Source organism: Hemitrygon akajei, chromosome 9 (genome assembly GCF_048418815.1).
Source record: "Hemitrygon akajei chromosome 9, sHemAka1.3, whole genome shotgun sequence".
Taxonomy (NCBI): domain Eukaryota; kingdom Metazoa; phylum Chordata; class Chondrichthyes; order Myliobatiformes; family Dasyatidae; genus Hemitrygon; species Hemitrygon akajei.
Window position 1 is genome coordinate 102,948,377 of NC_133132.1, and position 19,747 is coordinate 102,968,123.

The 19,747-nt window shown below is 42.4% G+C and overlaps 1 protein-coding gene across 1 annotated transcript in view; it reads right to left on the reverse strand.

The window, feature by feature from the left end:
* elp3 (elongator acetyltransferase complex subunit 3) overlaps window positions 1-19,747 on the reverse strand; it is a 120,066-nt gene that overhangs the window by 21,815 nt on the left and 78,504 nt on the right. The window contains exon 14 of the mRNA XM_073056692.1: window positions 13,986-14,067. Within this exon, the coding sequence (XP_072912793.1) occupies window positions 13,986-14,067 (82 nt within the window). The remainder of the gene's footprint in view (window positions 1-13,985; window positions 14,068-19,747) is intronic.

The following is a 19,747-nucleotide window of genomic DNA, read 5'->3' on the forward strand; positions in this document are numbered from 1 at the left end:
GAGATTCGACACCGAACATGTCACTTGTTTTCTGTAGATGTGTCCTGCGCATGCCCAGTAGGAGGAGATTCGCTCAAATACCCGTTTTAATGTGGGCGGAGGTATTTTCAAAAATGCTTGGTGTGGACGCCTATCGTTTTTACGCGAAACTGGTGTTTTCAAAATTATCCAGTCTAGTGCGGACATAGCCTCAGAATCTGCTAATCTCTTGGGATCTTCACACACAACAGTATCTGGAGTTTACAGAGAATGGTGTGAAAATCAAGACATCTAGTGAAAGGCAATTCTGTGGGTGAAAACGCCCTGCTAATGAGAGAGGTCAGAAGCGAATGGCCAGGTTGGTTCAAACTGACAAGAAAGTAACAATAACTCAAATAACCCATGCGTTACAACAGCAGTGTGCAGAAGAGCATCTCTAAATACAGAAGATCACAAACATACAGTCAGTGGCCACTTTATTAGGTACAGGAGGTATTGGACCAGACAATTAATAAATGCACTTTCAATATCTGATTCATCCAAAGCTGGAGATATACAGCAGCTGATGATAATTGTGCACTGTTATGAAAATATACTGTCCATCCCTCCTTGAGGTAAAACATTTACTAGGGAATAATCAACCTCTCACTGAACAACCATTATGGGCTCCAGTTACTTCCTCTTTCCCTGGTATTTTTCTGTTCATTTTAGAAAATGAAGAGAATTAATCAAAATTCTGTTATGTATGTAATTTCTTTGCAGCAAGGTGATTTATACACACAGAACTGTGCCAATAGGAGTGCTCATTAATTGATCTTTGGAAATATATGAAGAATATATGGAGCGGCTGATAATACAGAATCTGAGGCCACAAACCAGGCACGCCCAGGATCCTCTTCAGTTTGCGTATAAGGAGAAGGTGGGAGTGGAGGATGCTATCACGTATTTGCTGCACAAATCACTCTCTCACCTAGAGGGGGTCAGTTGTGCTGTGAGGATTACATTCCTTGACTTCTCTAGTGCCTTTAACACCATCCAGCCCAAGATCTTAAGGCACAAACTAACGGAGATGGGAGTAGACTCTCACATGGTGGATTGGATAGTGGACTACTTGACAGATAGACCTCAGTATGTGCGGTTGGGAGACTGCAGGTCTGACACGGTGGTCAGCAGCACAGAAGCGCCGCAGGGAACCGTACTCTCTCCGGTCCTGTTCACCCTGTACACATCAGACTTCCAATATAACTCGGAGTCCTGCCATGTGCAGAAGTTCGCTGATGACACGGCCATAGTGGGGTGTGTCAGGAATGGACAGGAGGAGGAGTATAGGAAACTGATACAGGACTTTGTGATATGGTGCAACTCAAACTACCTGCGTCTCAATATCACCAAGACCAAGGAGATGGTGGTGGACTTTAGGAGATCTAGGCCTCATATTGAGCCAGTGATCATTAATGGAGAATGTGTGGAGCAGGTTAAGACCTACAAGTATCTGGGAGTACAGTTAGACGAGAAGCTAGACTGGACTGCCAACACAGATGCCTTGTGCAGGAAGGCACAGAGTCGACTGTACTTCCTAAGAAGGTTGGCGTCATTCAATGTCTGTAGTGAGATGCTGAAGATGTTCTATAGGTCAGTTGTGGAGAGCGCCCTCTTCTTTGTGGTGGCGTGTTGGGGAGGAAGTATTAAGAAGAGGGACACCTCACGTCTTAATAAGCTGGTAAGGAAGGCGGGCTCTGTCGTGGGCAAAGTACTGGAGGGTTTAACATCGGTAGCTGAGCGAAAGGCGCTGAGTAGGCTACGGTCAATTATGGATAACTCTGAACATCCTCTACATAGCACCATCCAGAGACAGAGAAGCAGTTTCAGCGACAGGTTACTATCGATGCAATGCTCCTCAGACAGGATGAAGAGGTCAATACTCCCCAATGCCATTAGGCTTTACAATTCTACCGCCAGGACTTAAGAACTTTTTAAAAGCTATTATTAATGCTTTTTGAGATAGTGATTTAGATACATATCATATTTTTTACTGAGTTAAGTATTGTATGTAATTAGTTTTGCTACAACAAGTGTATGGGACATTGGAAAAAAGTTGAATTTCCCCATGGGGATGAATAAAGTATCTATCTATCTATCTATCTAATATATAATTATTCCCGAACTCCATTCACTCTATTCCATTTGAGAGGACAAGAATATAAAAGCAAGGATGTAAAGCTGAGACTTTATAAGGCATTGATCAAACCTCATGTGCAGTATTGTGAGCAGTTTTGGGCCCCTATTCCAAGAAAGGATGTACTGGTATTGGAGAGTGTCCAGAGGAGGTTCACAAGAATTATCCCAGGAACGAAAGGGTAAATTAATGAGAAGAATTTGGTGGCTTTAAGCCTGTACTTGCTGGAGTTTAAAAGAATGAGGAGGGATTATATTAAAACCTATCATATATTAAAAGGTCTAGATATAGTGGACATGGAGAAGGTGTTTCCTATAGTGGGGGAGTCTAGAACCAGAGGGCACAGACTCAGAATACAAGGATGGGCCTTTAGAACAGAGATGAGGAGAAATGTCTTTAGCCAGAGTGGTGTATCTGTGGAATTCATTGCAACAGAAGGGTTTCGAGGCCAAGTCCCTTAAAGCAGTGGTTGAGAAGTTCTTCATTAGTAAGGACATCAAAGGGAGAAGGCAGAAGAATATGGTTAAGAGGGATAATAAGTCAATCATGACAAAACGGAGGAGCAGATTCAATGGACCAAACCACCTAATTCTGCATTTATGTCTTATATGTCTTATGGAAAGCCCACTTATATATTGACTACCTGCTTTGGTCAAACATGTTGATTCCATAATTGTATTTGCACATAGAAACAGTACTTTCCCAAGCCACCATTAATGTCCTGCTTACACTCAGTGGCCATTTTGTTAGGTACTTCCTAGTATGTTTGTGGTCTTCTGCTGCTGCTTCTTCAGCCCATGCACTTTAAGGTTCGATGTGTTGTGCATTCAGGGATGTCCTTCTGCACACCACTGTGGTAATGCATGGTTAAAGTTCAAATAAAAATTATTTTCAGAGTACATACATGTCTCCGCATGCAACTCTGAGATTCTTCTTCTGTGAACATACATACTTAGCAAATCTATATTCACGGAGGGTGGAGTTTGGGATGATAGCACCTGATGGCGACTCCCTTGCTTGCATCTTCAGAAACAGCTCTATTTCTATCTTTAATATCTCTTTTTTTCCTTTTCAGGATTCTTATGAAGACCCTGACCTGGAGTTACACGTTGACTTCGGTTCTTTGTGGAACCAGTCTCAGGGTCTCACGATCGACCACTTTTCGATATGCCAAGGACGCGGCCTGGAAGACTGGCGCTCTGGATTTTTGTGGCTCAGGAGGTGGGCGGACGAGGCTGGTGCCGCTGCCTGGTGTATTGTGGGAGATGGAAGATTGTAAGCAACGAGCTGGTTGCTGGCTGTGTGCCCCGAGACCCGAGTTCTTTGGGCACAGAGCTTGGAAAAAGCAACGCAACAGATTTTTCACACCATAAATCAGTGAGTTGTTTTGTTATGTCTCCCCTCTCACTGTGAAACGGGGACACCTCTTTTTCCTTTAATAGGGAAAGAGAGAACCTGTAGTATGTCAAATTCCCGGGTGATCGAGTAGTCTTTGGGTTACTGCAAGTCTGTGTCTTTATTGATGCTTTGCTGCACGCTTGAGTGCTTGGTGGAGGGTGCTGATGCATTTTTGCTGGAGGGGGAGGTCATTGCCTTGCTGCTGCTGCTTATGTGTGGGAGGGGGGCTTTGGGGTTCTTATATTTAACTGTCATTCATTATTGGGGCACTCTGTTTTTGTGGATGTTTGCAAATAAAAAAACTTTCAGGATGTATATTCTATACCTTTCTTTAACATTAAATGTACCTATTGAAACCTATTGAACAGTAACTGTAAACAAACTGTGCAAATGCAGATAATAAATATCAACAAATAACTAGCATGAGATTACAAGAAAAGAGTCCTTTAATGAGTGTAGTTATCCTCTTTTGTTCAAGGGCATGATGGTTGAGGGGTAGTAACTGTTCTTGAATGTGGTAGTGCAAGTCCTGAGGTACCTGTACCTTCTACCTGACGGCAGCAGTGAGAAAAGAGCTCCGCCTGGGTGGGTGGTTATTTGAATTACTGTCGCCTTCCTGTTAGCTTGAACCAGTCTGGCCATTCTCCTCTGACCACTCTCATTAACAAGGCATTTTTTCCGCAAAGAACTGCCACTCACTGGATATTTTTGTTTTTACACTATTCCCTGTAAATTCCATAAAGTGTTTTGTGTGAAAATCCCAGGAGATCACCAGTTTCTGAGATACTGAAACCACCCCGTACCAACAATCATTCCACGGTCAAAGTCACTGAGATCACATTTCTTTCCCATTCTGATGTTTGATCTGAACAAATGAATCTCTTGACCATGTCTGCATGCTTATATGCATTAAGTCACTAACACATGATTGGCTGATTAGATATTTGTATTAATGACCACTAAGTGTACATCACTGCACTGTGATTGAGGGCGATGAGGAGACATGTTCTGGACAGGTCACAAAAGAATTTGATGGCCAATTTTCATTGCCCCCTCCCTACAGCTACAAGAGCCCAAGAAAATTCATTCCATTTTCCCCATCCAGGAATAGTCAAAATTTCTAGTGACCTTTATGACATAGTACCACTGTAATTATAGGGTGTCCAATTTAGTGGACACTCTTTAGGTGTTCACTAAATTGAATTCCTGGTACAACCATTCACGCAATTATTGACACTACACCGAAAATAATTTATCTTGGACGCAGCAGCAATTTTTTTTTCTTCAAGATCGATATTTTCTTCGTGAATGCAGTCATGTTACCATGGAATCTAGCATATGCTCCACTGTACTCATGAGATAGATGATCAATAAGGCTGACAGTGGCTGGGTGAATATTAGGGGGTTGGTGGACTTACAAAAAGACTCAATTGACCAAAGATCGACTCCCTACCATTGAACACATTTACACGGAGTGCTGTCTCAAGAAAGGAGCATCCTTCAACAAGGTACCCACCATCCAGGCTGTGCTCTCTTCTTGCTACCACCATCAGGCAGAAAGTACAGAAGCCTAAGATCCCACACCATCAGGTTCAAGAACAGTTATTACCTTACAACCATCAGGCTCCTGAACTGTGGATAACTTTACTGACCTCAACGCTGAACTAATTTCATGACCTATAGATTCAGTTTCAAAGACTGTACAACTTTATGTTCTCAGTATTATTTATCTTCATTTGCACAATATATCTTCCTTTGCACACTGCTTGTTTGTCATTCTTTGTTTAAGTATAGGTTTTTTTTTAGTGTTTATGTATAGCTTTTCATAAATTATATCATATCATTATTTTCCTGGAAGAAGCTGCAAGTAAATTAATCTCAAGGTAGTATATGGTACTTCGAGGTGTAGCTTAAGATTGGATTTAGATGGCAAGGGGATAGGGCAAGAGTAGGGTTAATTGGAAAAGCTGTTAAGACTAAGTGACAGCTTCTCCCCCACCCACCCCAGGCTGTTAGACTTCTTAACACCCTGTTGCCATCCAGCACACATATACACCTCTGAAGGCCCTGCTGCCTCTACATCCTAACTCACAGACTCTCATCCTGGACTGGCTACTTTTCATCTTTTACTGCTGCTATTTCACATATTTATACTACTGTTTCTTTTATTATAATAACACCAATAACATTATGCTGCCTTACATAAGCATGCACCTCACACTTCATGTCAAATGTCAATCATCAGGTTATGCCACTCAGGGACTTAAGCTAATATTATTTTGTGACTGTATGTGTTGGATTGTAATTATATGTGCTGTGTGTGGCTATATTTGTTAGGATGTATTCTGGAGTTATGGCATATAGCAAATATTAATTTCAACAGTAACCAGTCCTTAAGCTTGAATATGGATTGTAGATTGAATTTTAACTGTAGTTCTGAGCAATGGTCTTCCTACAACCTGCAGACTGAGGTTGACTGCAAACCAGGAAACACCCATTCACTCCAGATGTCTGCATATGCATGAAAGCAGCTAGAGATTCAGTGGTGATTAACATTCATTTAGGGTGTCTGGAGAGTTATGAAAATATGTGTATGAAAATTGTATGTCATTCAAAGGAAGCACTTTGGATACATTGCAGTTATAGAATTGTCATGCAGTTACCTTTGATCTTTAGCATATAAAAATGTCATGTAATAGTGGGTCAGGCAGACCTCTTCCGAAAGTGCCTCTAAGATGATGCCTCTGCTTGTTTTTGCTGAATGAAGACTTCTATATCCACCAGCTTCAGTGTCTCTCCGGAGACTTTGTTCACAGTCACGACATTCGGGGGCTCGTCTGGGATACATTTGTAACCCATCATGCGGCCAGCAATCTCAGCAGTTAAGTAGGTGGGTACTTTTAAGATTAGCACTCACACTTAGATCTGTTCGGGTCAGTGACTACGGGATCATGAAGTATCACAAACACAGTGGAGAGCTGAACTGGTAGATATGAAAGTAGTGTGGTGTGTCTACGTACATGTGTGTTTATGTAAGAGACTAGACATTTGTGTAATTTGGTGAGACAGGGCCACCAGTTGCGAAGGTGGTTACTGACTGTTCGGGATACCAGTGGGGTGCATGTATACGCATTGGTGGAAACTGTGTAGTAGCAGACATGTTTGTGAGTCTGTTTGTGTGTTTTAAGAATAAGTCTGTAATCTTGGTGTAACAGTTTTAAATGCAAAGGAATACAACAGGCATTATGAGTTCAGACACACACAAGTGGCAGATTGCAGAGTACATGCTCTGTGGTTTTAAGTATGTTTAATTTTTATCCATCATTTATACTTTGTGCAGTGTGAGATATTTGAGGGAGATATTATACCCAGATATATCTGTCGGGTTGGCACCTATTGAGGTCAGGCAATGTCAAGTTGAGAACCCTGATGACCTGAGCCAGCCCTTGACCTTGATTACAACCATCCATAAACCTTTCTCCCCCAGGGAGAAGCAGAGCAGTTTGTCAGAGCTGCTTCTACTTAAAGTTGCCCATAGGAAGGCAGAATTTTGGCGCAAGCTCAAGGAAATGATTGAAGTTCACCAGATGCACTCCAGAGATATAATTGTGCTGGTATAAGTGAAGTGCCTGAGGAATATGTGGGAGAGAATGGCTCAGTATGTGCCGGAAGGCATACAGGCAACTACAGAAAGCACCAGCAATGAAGAGAGATATCACTTCATAAAAGGAAAAGTGAGGCAGCAACTGGGGGGGAAGTGACAGTAACTGGAGAACAATAATGTCAGTGGTTCAGTGAGCTGATGAGGCAGCATGGATTATGCAGAACATAAATATGGAGTGTATGAAGAATATTCAGGGTTGGATAACACAGGGAGGGATGACCCAGTCTTCCTGAAAATGCTGAAGGAAGGCCTGAGTTTAGATCACAACGTTTGAGATTTGGGGATAGCAGTGGTATTGATCTACTCCGTGATAGTATCACTGGCCGGTGAGATAGGCCAGAGGAGGGGAAAGAGAATTCGTAAAGTAGCTGCAGTGACATCACAGAGGATCTGCTTTGTGTGCCAGCAACCAGGGCACTTAGCAAGGTCAAGGAACTGCTGGAATAGATGTGGGAGGGTAAAGGAGATGATTTGCTACAGCTGTGGCCTGTCAGGCCATGGTTGAAGGCAGTGTCTCCTGAAAAGAGATGAGAATCACTCAACAAAGCAAGCAGAATTCACAGCAGTGCCCACACTTTCCGATTTGACTGCTCACCAGATTATGGAGCTGGTGAAGTCAGACAAACGGCCGACAGCAGACTCTATCGCCAGTGATGGTCATCCATGGATGTACACATGAGGCTTATCAGGGGGCCAGCAATGTGAAGTGTTAGTATTGGCAATATTGGTAACTGATCTGCACTTACCCATGACTGGTGAGGCAATTTACATTACCAGGGCAGGGCGGGAGGCAAAACAATGAAGGTGGAGAGAAGTCAGCCCAGGTACTTGAGATTGAGGGAGTGCAGTTTTTTGCAGTATGCCCAAACAATGAAAGCACTATTCGGGGACAGAGACAATGAAGTTAGAAGTAGCGGAGCTGCCTGTGGAGGTAGCAGTGATTAAAGTAAAGGCTCACCAGAAGGGTGATAACAAGGAGCAGAAAGGGATCGAGTGGACAGACATCACTCCAAAAGGGCAGAGGAAGAACAAGAAACAACAGAAATTACAAGTGTACAGGAAGACACTACAACTGGCAATTTAGTAAATGGAGATGTGAAGGACCACTGTAACCAGGGTAACACATTAAGGGATCGAGCAAAGCAGCAGCAACATATTGTGTATCAGAGTCAGAGGGAGAGAAGATAGTCTGCCCACAGCCAGGTGACCAAGTCATGGTAAGAGAGCTGGTTGAAAGGACAGGTTTCACGCCCAGGTGGATAGAGCCATAGGTGGTGCTCTGGATGTCTGACACCTGTATTTGTGTGTAGTCCTGGCAAGGCAGCCACTGGAAACACTGGACTCAGGCTAAACCATATGACTGACCTTCTTGTACCCTCAGAGACAGAGCAAGAGATCAAATGTACCCATAACAGTGTCATTGCAGAGAACTAAGTGCTGAACACCAGTCGACTGCATCAGTTCTGACCACACCCGACAGAAGCTGATCCAAAACAAATGCAAATGGAGAAGACACCGAGAAAGCGTGACAGCAAGCTGTGAACATGTTAAAGTATAACAGTAACTCTGCTCTGGAATGAAGGCTGATTGTTGAATGTAAATGATTGGATGATTAGAAAATATTGGGGAAAATAGATGGGAATGGATCTGAGTACAGCAGACATCAGGTTCCACAACTTTGATGGCATGGTACACTGAAAAATAGAAGAAATTACACACAAGTCTGAAGCTAGATGTAAATGCAAATAGGGATAGGGTAATTAGGAAAAGGGGTCTGCAGTATTGTGCATTTTTGCTGGTTTGCTGATATTATTTTGTGACTGTACATGTTGGATTATAAGTATATATGCCATGTGTGGTTATATATTATGCTTTTCACCTTGACCCCAGAGGAACGTTGTTTCATTTGTCTGTATACATGTGTATGGCTGAATGACAATAAACATGAACTGGAGAATAGCAGAAGGTTGACAAGTGAATAAAAACAGGAAGACATTCAACAATGCCATTTGTATGGCACAACTAATCCCATTCAGACTATAAATAGTCAATTTATACAGTGAAAATTCTGAAACCCTATTTTTCTCCTGATGTTAAGGTACCAAATCAATGTCAAAGTAAAAACAAAGAAAAGAGACTACATTACAGTCACATGGCCTCTGATGTTTCAAGGAACAGGCTGAGAATACCATCTTTGTCAACTATTGCTTCTCTGAACAGGATGTAGACAATACCTGCAAAGTGGTAGTTGCAAGCATGTCCCATAAACTAGGCTGAATTGAATCTGAAATGAAAAGCTAGATTTCTTGAAAAACAGGGGAGATTACAGTGATTTGATGGTGATATTAGCAGCTATAATTGCAAGAAAAACTTTTTGAACCCTTTGCAATTATCTGGTTTTCTGTATGTCACACTCATAAAATGTGGTCTGATCTTCTTGTCACAATAATAGATAAACACAATCTGCCTAAACTAAAAAAAACACACAATTGTATTTTCATGTCTTTATTGAATACATTGTTTAATCCATATATGTCAAACTCAAGGCCCGCAGGCCAAATCCGGCCCGTGGTGGAATTATCTTTGGCCTGCGAGATAATATCTAATTACTATTAAAGCTGGCCCCAGTAATCGAAGCGCCTATGGCGTATGATATGGCTAATGCTGAGTTCATTCAGGTACCAGGTTTTCAGGGTTTTTAGTGTTTATTCGGCAGTCTTCTTCATAAGAAATGGAATTTGTAAAGTGAAACAATTTGTAGTTATAGCAGAGACTGAGACACATGACAGCAGGCTGAAAAAACGGAGGCAACGAAAGCTGCGTTTGCACGCGTCCGACTGATCCGGCCCGCATGAAGCTGCATTTTGCTCAAATCGGCCCGTGACCTAAAATGAGTTTGACACCCCTGGTTTAATCATTCATTGTCCTTGTATTTAATAACTGGTAGAACCTCATTTAGCTTCAATAATCTCCACCAAATGTTTCCTGTAGACACTGATCAGACTTGCACAATGGCAAGGAGGAATTTTAGACCATTCTTCCAGACAAAAATATTTCAGTTCATCAATATTTCTGGGATACCCTGAATGAACTCTTCAGGTCATGCCACAGCATCTCAATTGGGTTCAGGTCTGGACTCCCACTTGGCCATTCCAAAACACAAATCTTCTCCTTTCTTAACAATTCTGTTGTTGATTTACTCTTGTGTTTCAGATCATTGTCTTGTTGCATCATCCAAATGCTATTAAGCTTCAGGTGATGGACCGCTTCCCTGACAATCTCCTGCAAAATGTCTTGATGCAATTTTGAATTCACTGTTCCCCTAACAATTGCAAGTTGTCCAGGCTCTGAGGCAGCAAAGTAGCCCCAAACCATGATGCTCCTTCAACCAGTTGAGATGAGGTTTTGGTGTTGGTGTAAAATGCTCTTTTTCCTTCAAACATAGCAGTGTGCATTTCTGCCAAAAGGTCAACTTTTGTCTCATCTATCCACAGAACATTGTCCCAAAAGTATTGTAGAACATCCAGGTTGCCTTTTGCAAGATGTGTAGCAATGTTTTTGTTTTTGGAGAGTGGTGGCTTCCTCCGTGATGTCCTTCCATTGACACTATTTTCTTAAGTGTTTTTCTTATAGTGGACACATAAACAGAGAATTTGCCAAGCTCTAGAAATTTCCACAGGTCTTTTGCTGTTACTCTTGGGTTCTTTTTCACCTCCTTTAGCATTGCACATTGCACTCTAGGGAGAGTAGCAACAGCACTGAATTTCCTTCATTTCTAGACAATTTCACTTACTTGTGGACTGATGAACGAACACTCAGGTCTTTAGAAATACTTTTGTAGCCTTTTCCAACTTCATGCATCTCTAAAGTTCTTCTTCTAAGGTCCTTTGAAAGTTGTTTTGATCAACGCATGGTGCACATAAACAGATCTTTCTTAAGAAGAGCCGGCTCTGCCAGTGGCCTGACTTCGAGTGACTTTTTTTTTAAAACAGGGCAGGGCACCTCTGCAACTCATACCTCCAATCTCATCTCATTGATTGGAACAGCTGACTCCAAATATCTTTTACAGAGGGCATTACCCCAGAAGTTCACATACTTTTTAAACCTAGACTGTGATTGTTTAAATGGTGTACCCAGTACTGACAAAAGAAGTGCAATTGCTTGTGTATTATTAATTTAGGCAGATTACGTTTGTCTATTACTGTGACTTAGATGATGTTCAGACCACATTTTATGAGTAATTAATGGAGAAAACCAAGTAATTGCAATGAGTTCAGAAACTTTTTCTTGCAACTGTATATGTCTATATTGCAGTTTATAATACATATCTTATGGTCTTATTTTATGTACAGTATTACACCATATTGCTGCTGCAAAAGAAGTGTCCCAACATATATCAGAGATAATAAACTTGATTCTGATTCTGATATATATCTGGCTCCAGGAAGCAGTGTTTCTTTTACCGATATGACGACACAGATGTCTTATCAAGAACACAGCTATATTTAATCTAATGCAGATAGCTCTGGTCTGTAATCAGCAATAAGAGCCCAAAAATTAGTTGGGTTGCTTCCCTACTCCCCAATTAGAATCACAATGTACATTACACTGATATTTATGTAGGTATAATGAGATCTCCAACATCCTTCAGTGCTGAAATCTGCCGATTCCCTTTTGGCTTTTTATCATTTACAGAGCAGCCGGGACCAGGATGATAATGTCAGCTTTCAGAATGTAATGATGACACAAAAGCAAATTTGCCACTGAGTTAATGAACCAAGACCACGAGCAGCGTCCCCATTCGCACTTAGACCAAATGCTTCTCCTGAGTATGATGCAGGCAGCACAGCTGGGGTACTCGTTCCTGTCTCTCTCACGCTGAGGAAGGAAATCTGTCATAATCATCCTCCCTAATCTAAATGCAACTTGAAACCCTCAAAGTACTCAACACTTAATTGTTCCTGATTTGCAGAGCCAATTAAGGGCAGATAGCAATGTCCCTATCCCATAATGGAATAAAAATAATGAGCATCATTTAGTTTAATTTTCATGCTCTTTGAAAAATGGATCAGAAGCAGGCGAAGGCCATTTGGCCCCTCAAGTCTGTTCTACCATTCAATAATTGTAACCTGAAACTGTAGCGGCGTGGTACCTTATCAGTTACACAATGCTCTACCACAGCCAGTAGTCAGCTGTTAGAATGGGGTTCAATTCCTGCCACTGACTGTGAGGGGTTTGTACATCTCCCTGTGACTGTGTGGTTTTCCTCTGGGTGCTCCGGTTTCCTCCACATTCCAAAGACAGGGGTTAGGGTTAGTGAGTTGTGGGATATGTTGGCCCCTGAAGGATGGTGACACCTGCAGACTGCCTCCAGCAAAATCCCTGTTGATCTGATTCGACGCAAACGATGCATTTCAAAATATGTTTCAATGCAAATGTGGTAAATAAAACTGACTTTTAAATATTTTTATTTTTAACCTCAACTCCACATTCGCATTTGCTTGTGGTGTTGTTTCAATTCTTTCTCAGGAATTAACTATCAACCTCTCTCTATACATTTTGGTGCTTCAGTAAAGCAGTCAGCATATTCAAAGACCTCGCTGACCCTGGACATTCTCTCTTCCCCCCTCTGCAACTGGGCAAAAGGTACAAAAGCCCAAAAGCACATACCACAAAGCTCAATGACAGTTCCTATCCCACTGTTATAAGACTAGTGTTATAAGACTTCCATACAATAAGATAGACTCTTGACCTCACAATCTAGAGATGGAACATTACAGCACAGCACAGACCCTTCAACCCACAATGTTGGGCCAACCGTTTAACCTACTCTAAGATCAACCCTTCTCTCCTACATAGCCCTTCAATTTTTCTATCCATGTACCAATTAAGAGTTTCTTAAATGCCCCTAATGTATTTGCCTCTACCACCAGTCCTGGCAGGGCATTCTATGCACTTACCACTCTGGGTAAAAAAAAAACTCAGCTGTGACATCCCTCCTATACTTTCCTTCAATCACCTTAAAATTATTACGCTGGTATCAGGCATTTCCACCCTGCTCCTTATCACCTTGTACACCCCTCATGCTCCTTCTCTCCAAACAGAAAAGCCCTAGCTTGCTCAGCCTATCCTCAACAGACATGCTCTCTAATCCAGGCAGCATCCTGATAAATCTCCTCTGCATCCTCTCTAAAGCTTCTACATCCTTCCTATTCGGGAACCAGAATAAAACACAATATTCCAAGTGCTCTTTCATGAGGTTCAGCAACCAAATTTACATGGGGCCACGCTGGATTTGCCAACAGTAGCTTGGAGGAAGCAGAAAAGCCACACTCAAAGTGCATTTTGGTCCCTGAATTCTCTATGATTAGGAATTATTCAAGGATACAGCAGTGACTCAAGGAATGCGTGGGAGTTCAGCTGCACGAGCAACTGACTGCCAGTTTATCCTGTACATCTGTGTTGCAGTGCACAAGTCCATAAAATGCTGACATACATTAGCATTGCTGCTCACTCGTAGGCCCTCGATGGAGTAGAGTAGTCAGCTTGTCAAAATGTAATAATCAAAAGAGCAAATAATTGCATTTGGGACTGCCTTGCTTAAGTCATCAACCTACTTAGCAACCCTTATATTCTCATCGGTTGCTTGGATCTGTGTTCTTTCCGACTAGCATACTGTAGTGTAAAGGGAAAGAACAGTCTGCAATGTTCTACATGATCTAAAATCATTTGAAATGCACGGTTGCCGGGGCTGAATGTGAACATTACCTGAAATTACTGCAATTTTGGAAGATCCGTGCTCCTCTCGAGCAATCCGTTCAGCTTCCTCCATTAAAAGCATTCCAAAACCCTGGCAGAAAGAAAACAGGATATGGGGCTGAAACAGCAAGCATCGATAAGCAAACGCACTCCTGAAGAAGTTGTGCTTGTAGTGTCAAAATAGAGAAGACCACCCAGCCCAAAACATCAACATCAGCTCTCTGAAAGAGAGAGCTGCAGTCTCAATTCTTCAATCACTTTAACATCTCCATTTTTCAAATAATTATTCATTCCCTTCTACTTTATATTTTGTTCACAATTTTGGCCAACCTCTGGACATTGCTGGTGGAACTCAGTAGGTCAGCAGCATCTATGGAGAGGAATAAACAGTTGCTGTTTTGGACTGAGACTGTTACTGAGGTTAACAGCAAAGCACTGTCTAATTTTTTGGTTCATTGAGCAGGTAGCCATCCATTTCAGTTTGACATCCCATTCCTATGTTGATATGTTGTTCTATGGCCTCCTATGCTGCCATGATGGGGGCCACACCTAGACTGGATGAGCAACATTTCATATTCCATCTGGGTAGCCTCCAACCTGATGGTAATTTCTGGTAATTTCTATTCCCTTCCTCCTTCTCTCTCTTTTTCTACACCTCATTCTGGCTCCCCTCTTACCCTTTTTCACCTGTCCATCACCTGCTTCTGGTTTACCTCCTTCTTCCCTTTTTCCCAAGATCCACTATCCTGTCCTATCAGATTCCTTCTTCTTCACTCTTTCAGTCTTCCACCTATCACCTGCCAGCTTGTACTCCTCTCCATACCCCCCCCCCTTCTTATTCTGGATTTTACCCCTTCCTTTCCACTCTTGAGAAGGACCCCAACTCAAAATGTTGACTGTTTATTCCCCTCCTGCCAGATCTGCTGAGTTCCTCCAGCATTTTGTGTATATTGCTCTGGATTTCCAGCATCTGCGGAATCTGTTTTTATAATTTACTGGATACTATAACAGTGGCATCTCCTCAAAGTAAGTTAGAGAACTCCTTACTGAGGTAAACAGCATAGCATTTTCTAACTTACTGGTACATTGTAAAAAGGGACAATGCAATATATTACTAGAAATTTCACTCTTCTAAGCAAGAGAATGATACTTTCTGATTTAGTTATAGGGTGCATATACACTGACAACGCTAATTACACCTCTCATTTCCATTGAGAAGACAATGCTGTCTGGAGTTCAGCCAGCTGGCACTTAGCTCCTGATAGGGTCACCCATGGCAGGAAGGTCAAGGTAATTCCAGACAAAGAGCGATCCAACCAAGACTTCAGTGGTGGAACTCGTGGAAGATGATGACACATCACAACAGCAGTGAAGATGGAGGAAGGCTGCAGCAATGAAGAATCCTCAGTCATCTTGCACTCCATGCTCACGATCTGTCAAGGACTGGCTGCTCATGTTTCAGCCTCCCCACAGTCATGCACAAGCGTTGTCTATTAAGGGAATCCATTCTAATATCCTAGCATCTGAAGATCCACCAACAGACCACCCCTTAGGAAAACATCATACTCAACTGGAGTGATTGCCCTATTATTAATTACTTCCACACTGTTGTCAAGAGGACTGCATATAAATGCAAGGATGTACAGTTGGCCCTCCTTATCCGCAGAGGATTGGTTCCAGGATCCCCCGCGGATACCAAAAAACATGGATGCTCAAGTCCCTTATTTAACCTGTCTCAGTGCGGGTGGACTTTAGGACCCGCTGTTTGACTAACTGATGCTAAATAATACCGGATGTACCTGTTCCGATTTACGTACAAATCCGACTTAAAGACGCCTGCACTTTAAATCATCTCTAAGAATATTTATACTACCTAATACAATGTAAATGCTATGTAAATAGTTGTTATACTGTATTGTTTAGGTAATAATGATACAAAAAAAAGTCTGTACATGCTCAAACGAGTGCTGGAGAAAGAACTTCCAGGTTTTATTTTCGATCCCGATCCGTGGTAACCTACGCACATCCTCCAGTATACTTTAAATCATCTCTAGATTACTTATAATACCTAATACAATGTAAATAGTTGTTATACTGTATTGTTTAGGGAATAATGACAAGAAAAAAAAAGTCTGTAATGCTCAAACAACAAGTGCTAGAGAGAGAACTTCCATGTTTTCCCGATCCACAGTTGGTTGAACTCGCGCATGCGAAACCCGCGGATAAGGAGGGCCCACTGTAATGGTTGGGCTTTTTAACGAATTGGTTAGATTGCATTTGGAGTACTGTGAGCAGATTTGGGGCCCTTATCTAAGAAAAGTTGTGCCACCATTGAAGAAAGGAGGTTCACGATAATTTTCTGAGAATAAAAGTGTTAACTTATGAGGAGTGTTTGATGTCTCTAGGCCTATACTCATTGGAGGTTAGAAGAACGTGGGGGGGGGGGGGGGGGGTCTCTTTGAAACCTATTGAATATTGACGGGCCTTGATAGAGTGTATGTGGAGACGAGTTTTCCTGTAGTGGGGGAGGCTACGACCAGAGGCCCCAGCCTCAGAATAGAAGAACATCCCTTTAGAACAGAGAAAAGGAAGAATTTCTTTAGCCAGAGAATAGTGAATTGATGGACTTCATTGCCACATACAGCTGTGGAGGCTAAGTCAGTGGGGATATTTAAAATGGAGGTTGAAAGGTTGTTGATTAGCCAGGTATGATAGAAATGCATAGCACTCATAATTCTGCTCCTATGACTTTATTATTATTTATTTGCTTTATTTTTTTAAATCCTTCACATACATAAGGAGTAAAAATCTTTATGTTACGTCTCTGTCCAAATGTGCAATCATAGTAATTTATAATAACTTATAATAAATAGAACAGTCAATCTAACATAGAATACACTCAAGTCAATGTGAGTTAATCAGTCTGACAGCCTGGTGGAAGAAGCCTGTTGGTGCTGGCTTTTATGCTGCGGTACCGTTTCCTGGATGGTGGCAGCTGGAATAGATTGTGGTTGGGGTGACTCGGGTCTCCAATGATCCTACAGGCCCTTTTTAAACACCTGTCTTTGTAAATGTCCTGAATCATGGGAAGTTCACAACTACAGATGCATTGGGCTGTCCACACCACTCTCTGCAGAGTCCTGCAATTAAGGGAAGTACAGTTCCCCCACCAGGCAGTAATGCACACAGTCAGGATGCTCTCAATTGTGCCCCTATAGAAAGTTCTTAGGCTTTGGGGGCTTTTACCAAACTTCCTCAACCGTCTGAGGTGAAAGAGGCGCTGTTGTGCCTTTTTCACCACACAGCTGGTATGTACAGACCACGTGAGCTCCTCGGTGATGTGGATGCCGAGGAACTTAAACCTGTTTACCCTCTCAACCCCAGATCCATTGATATCTATAGGGGTTAATCTGTCTCCACTCCTCCTGTAGTCCACAACCAGCTCCTTAGTTTTGTGACACTGAAGGAGAGGTTGTTTTCTTGACACCACTGTGTCAGGGAGATGACTTCTTCCCTGTAGACCACCTCGTTATTGCTTGAGATAAGGCCAATCAATGTAGTGCTGTTAGCAAATTTAATTAGCAGATTAGAGCTGTGGGTGGTGACACAGTTATGGGTATACAGGGAGTAAAGGAGGGGACCTACTACACGACCCTGAGGGTGTTGAGAGTCAGAGGGCTGGAGGTGAGGGAGCCCACCTTACCACCTGCCAGCGATCTACAGGAAGTCCAGGATCCAGTTACACAAGGCAGGGTCAAGGCTGAGGTCTCTGAGCTTCTTGTCGTGCCTGGTTGGAACTACGGTGTTAAATGCTGAACGTAGTCCAAGAACAGCATTCTCATGTAAGCATCCTTCTTCTCCAGATGTGTAAGGACAGTATGTAGAGCAGTGGCTGTTGCGTCGTCTGTCGATCGGTTGTGTCGGTAGGTGAATTGTTGGGGGTCCAGTTTGGGTGATAGCAAGCTGCAGGTGTAATCCTTGACCAGCCTCTCAAAGGTTTTGCTTATTATTGAGGTGAATGCAACAGACATGGTACCTTGGTCTTTTTTGGTACGGGGACAATGGTGGATAATTTGAAGCAGGAGGGCACTCTACACTAGGAGAGGGAGAGATTAAAAATGTCAGTAAACACATCTGCTAGTTTTGCTGCGCACATCCTGAGTACTCGCCCTGGGACGCCGTCCGGTCCTGCAGCCTTGCGACTGTCCACTTGTTGGAAACATCTGCGTACCTCAGCCTCAGCGATGACCAGGTTGCAGGTTGTAGTAGTGGCTTTATTCAGAAGCTGAGAGTTAGCGACATCGAACCAAGCATAAAAGCGATTGAGCTCATCTTATGGGAGGGTATTCCATGGGAATGTGCAGGCAGTGGCTTTCCTGCACACATAATGTTTTTACCCTCTTTGGTGATAAAGATTACGGGCTTGGAAGGTGTCTTAGTAATAGCAGCAGCAGCTTTGGTAAGGAATTGTAATCGATTTTAGCTGTAGCTCTGATGCACTGGTAATAGAGAGCACGTACATTTAGGCTGTTGGGTGGGGTGTTAATTAAGTGGGCTGTTTAGATCAGAATCAGGTCAAAGTAAATTAATTGTCAAAGTATGTATATGTCACTATTTACAAGAAAATAAAGAAGTAGAATTTATAAAAACCTGTACCTAAACACTGACAAAAACAACCTAATGTGCAAAATTATGACAAATTGTGCAAAAAAATACTGAGAAGATGAGTTATAGTCCTTGAAAATGAATCTGTAGTTTGTGGAATCAGTTCAGTGTTGAGGTGAGTGAAGTGATCCACGGTGGTTCGGGAGTCTGATGGTTATAGGGTGACAACTGTCTCTGAACCTGGTGGAGTGGGACCTCCTACCCGATGGTAGAAGTGAGAAGAGAGTGTGGCCTGGATGCTGGATGCTCCTTTCTTGTGGCGGTGCTGCTTGAAGATGTGCTCAGTGATGAGTAGGGAACATGGACGGAGCTGTATTCACCATTTTCTGTTTATTGGGTTTATTGTTACTGATGTTTGTTTTGCAGGAGCAGTACAATGCAAGACATAAAAAAACTTACAATAAGAACATATAAAAAACATAGGGCAAAAAGAGATCAAAATAATGAGGAAGTGTTCATGGCTTCATGCACCCTTCAGAAACTTGACAGCAGAGGGGAGAAAGCTGTTCCTAAAACATTGAGTATGCGTCTTCAGGCTTCTGCACATCCTCATCAATGAGAAGAGGGCACCTGCTGGACGCTGAGGGTCCTTACTGATAGATGTTACTTACTTGAAACATCACCTTTTGAAGATGTCCTCGATGGTGGGGAGGATGGTGCCCCATGATAGAACTGTTTGAGTCGACAACCCTCTGCAGGTCAGTGTACAAGTAGCTAAATCTAAGTGTGTTTGGAACTGCACTAATACAAGTACAGCGAACCTTATCACACTCCTGTCGTGCGCTGTAGAGAACGAAGTGGTGAGTCATAAGACAGCACAGTTAATCCTCTGTTCAGTGGTGTACAGTGACTGCTCTTCTCCAACCTGCTCCAGGAGGTTGATGGTGGGTAGTGGATTAGAAGAATGAGTGGGGTTCTCATTGAAACCCATCAAATACTGAAAGGCCTAGATAGAGTGGATGGGGAAAGAATGTCTCCTATAGCGGGGGATTCTAGGACCATAGGGCACAACTTCAGAATACAAGGATAGCCCTTTAGAACAGAGATGTGGAGGAATTTCTTTAGCCAGAGGGTGGTGAATCTGTGGAATTCATTACCACAGACAG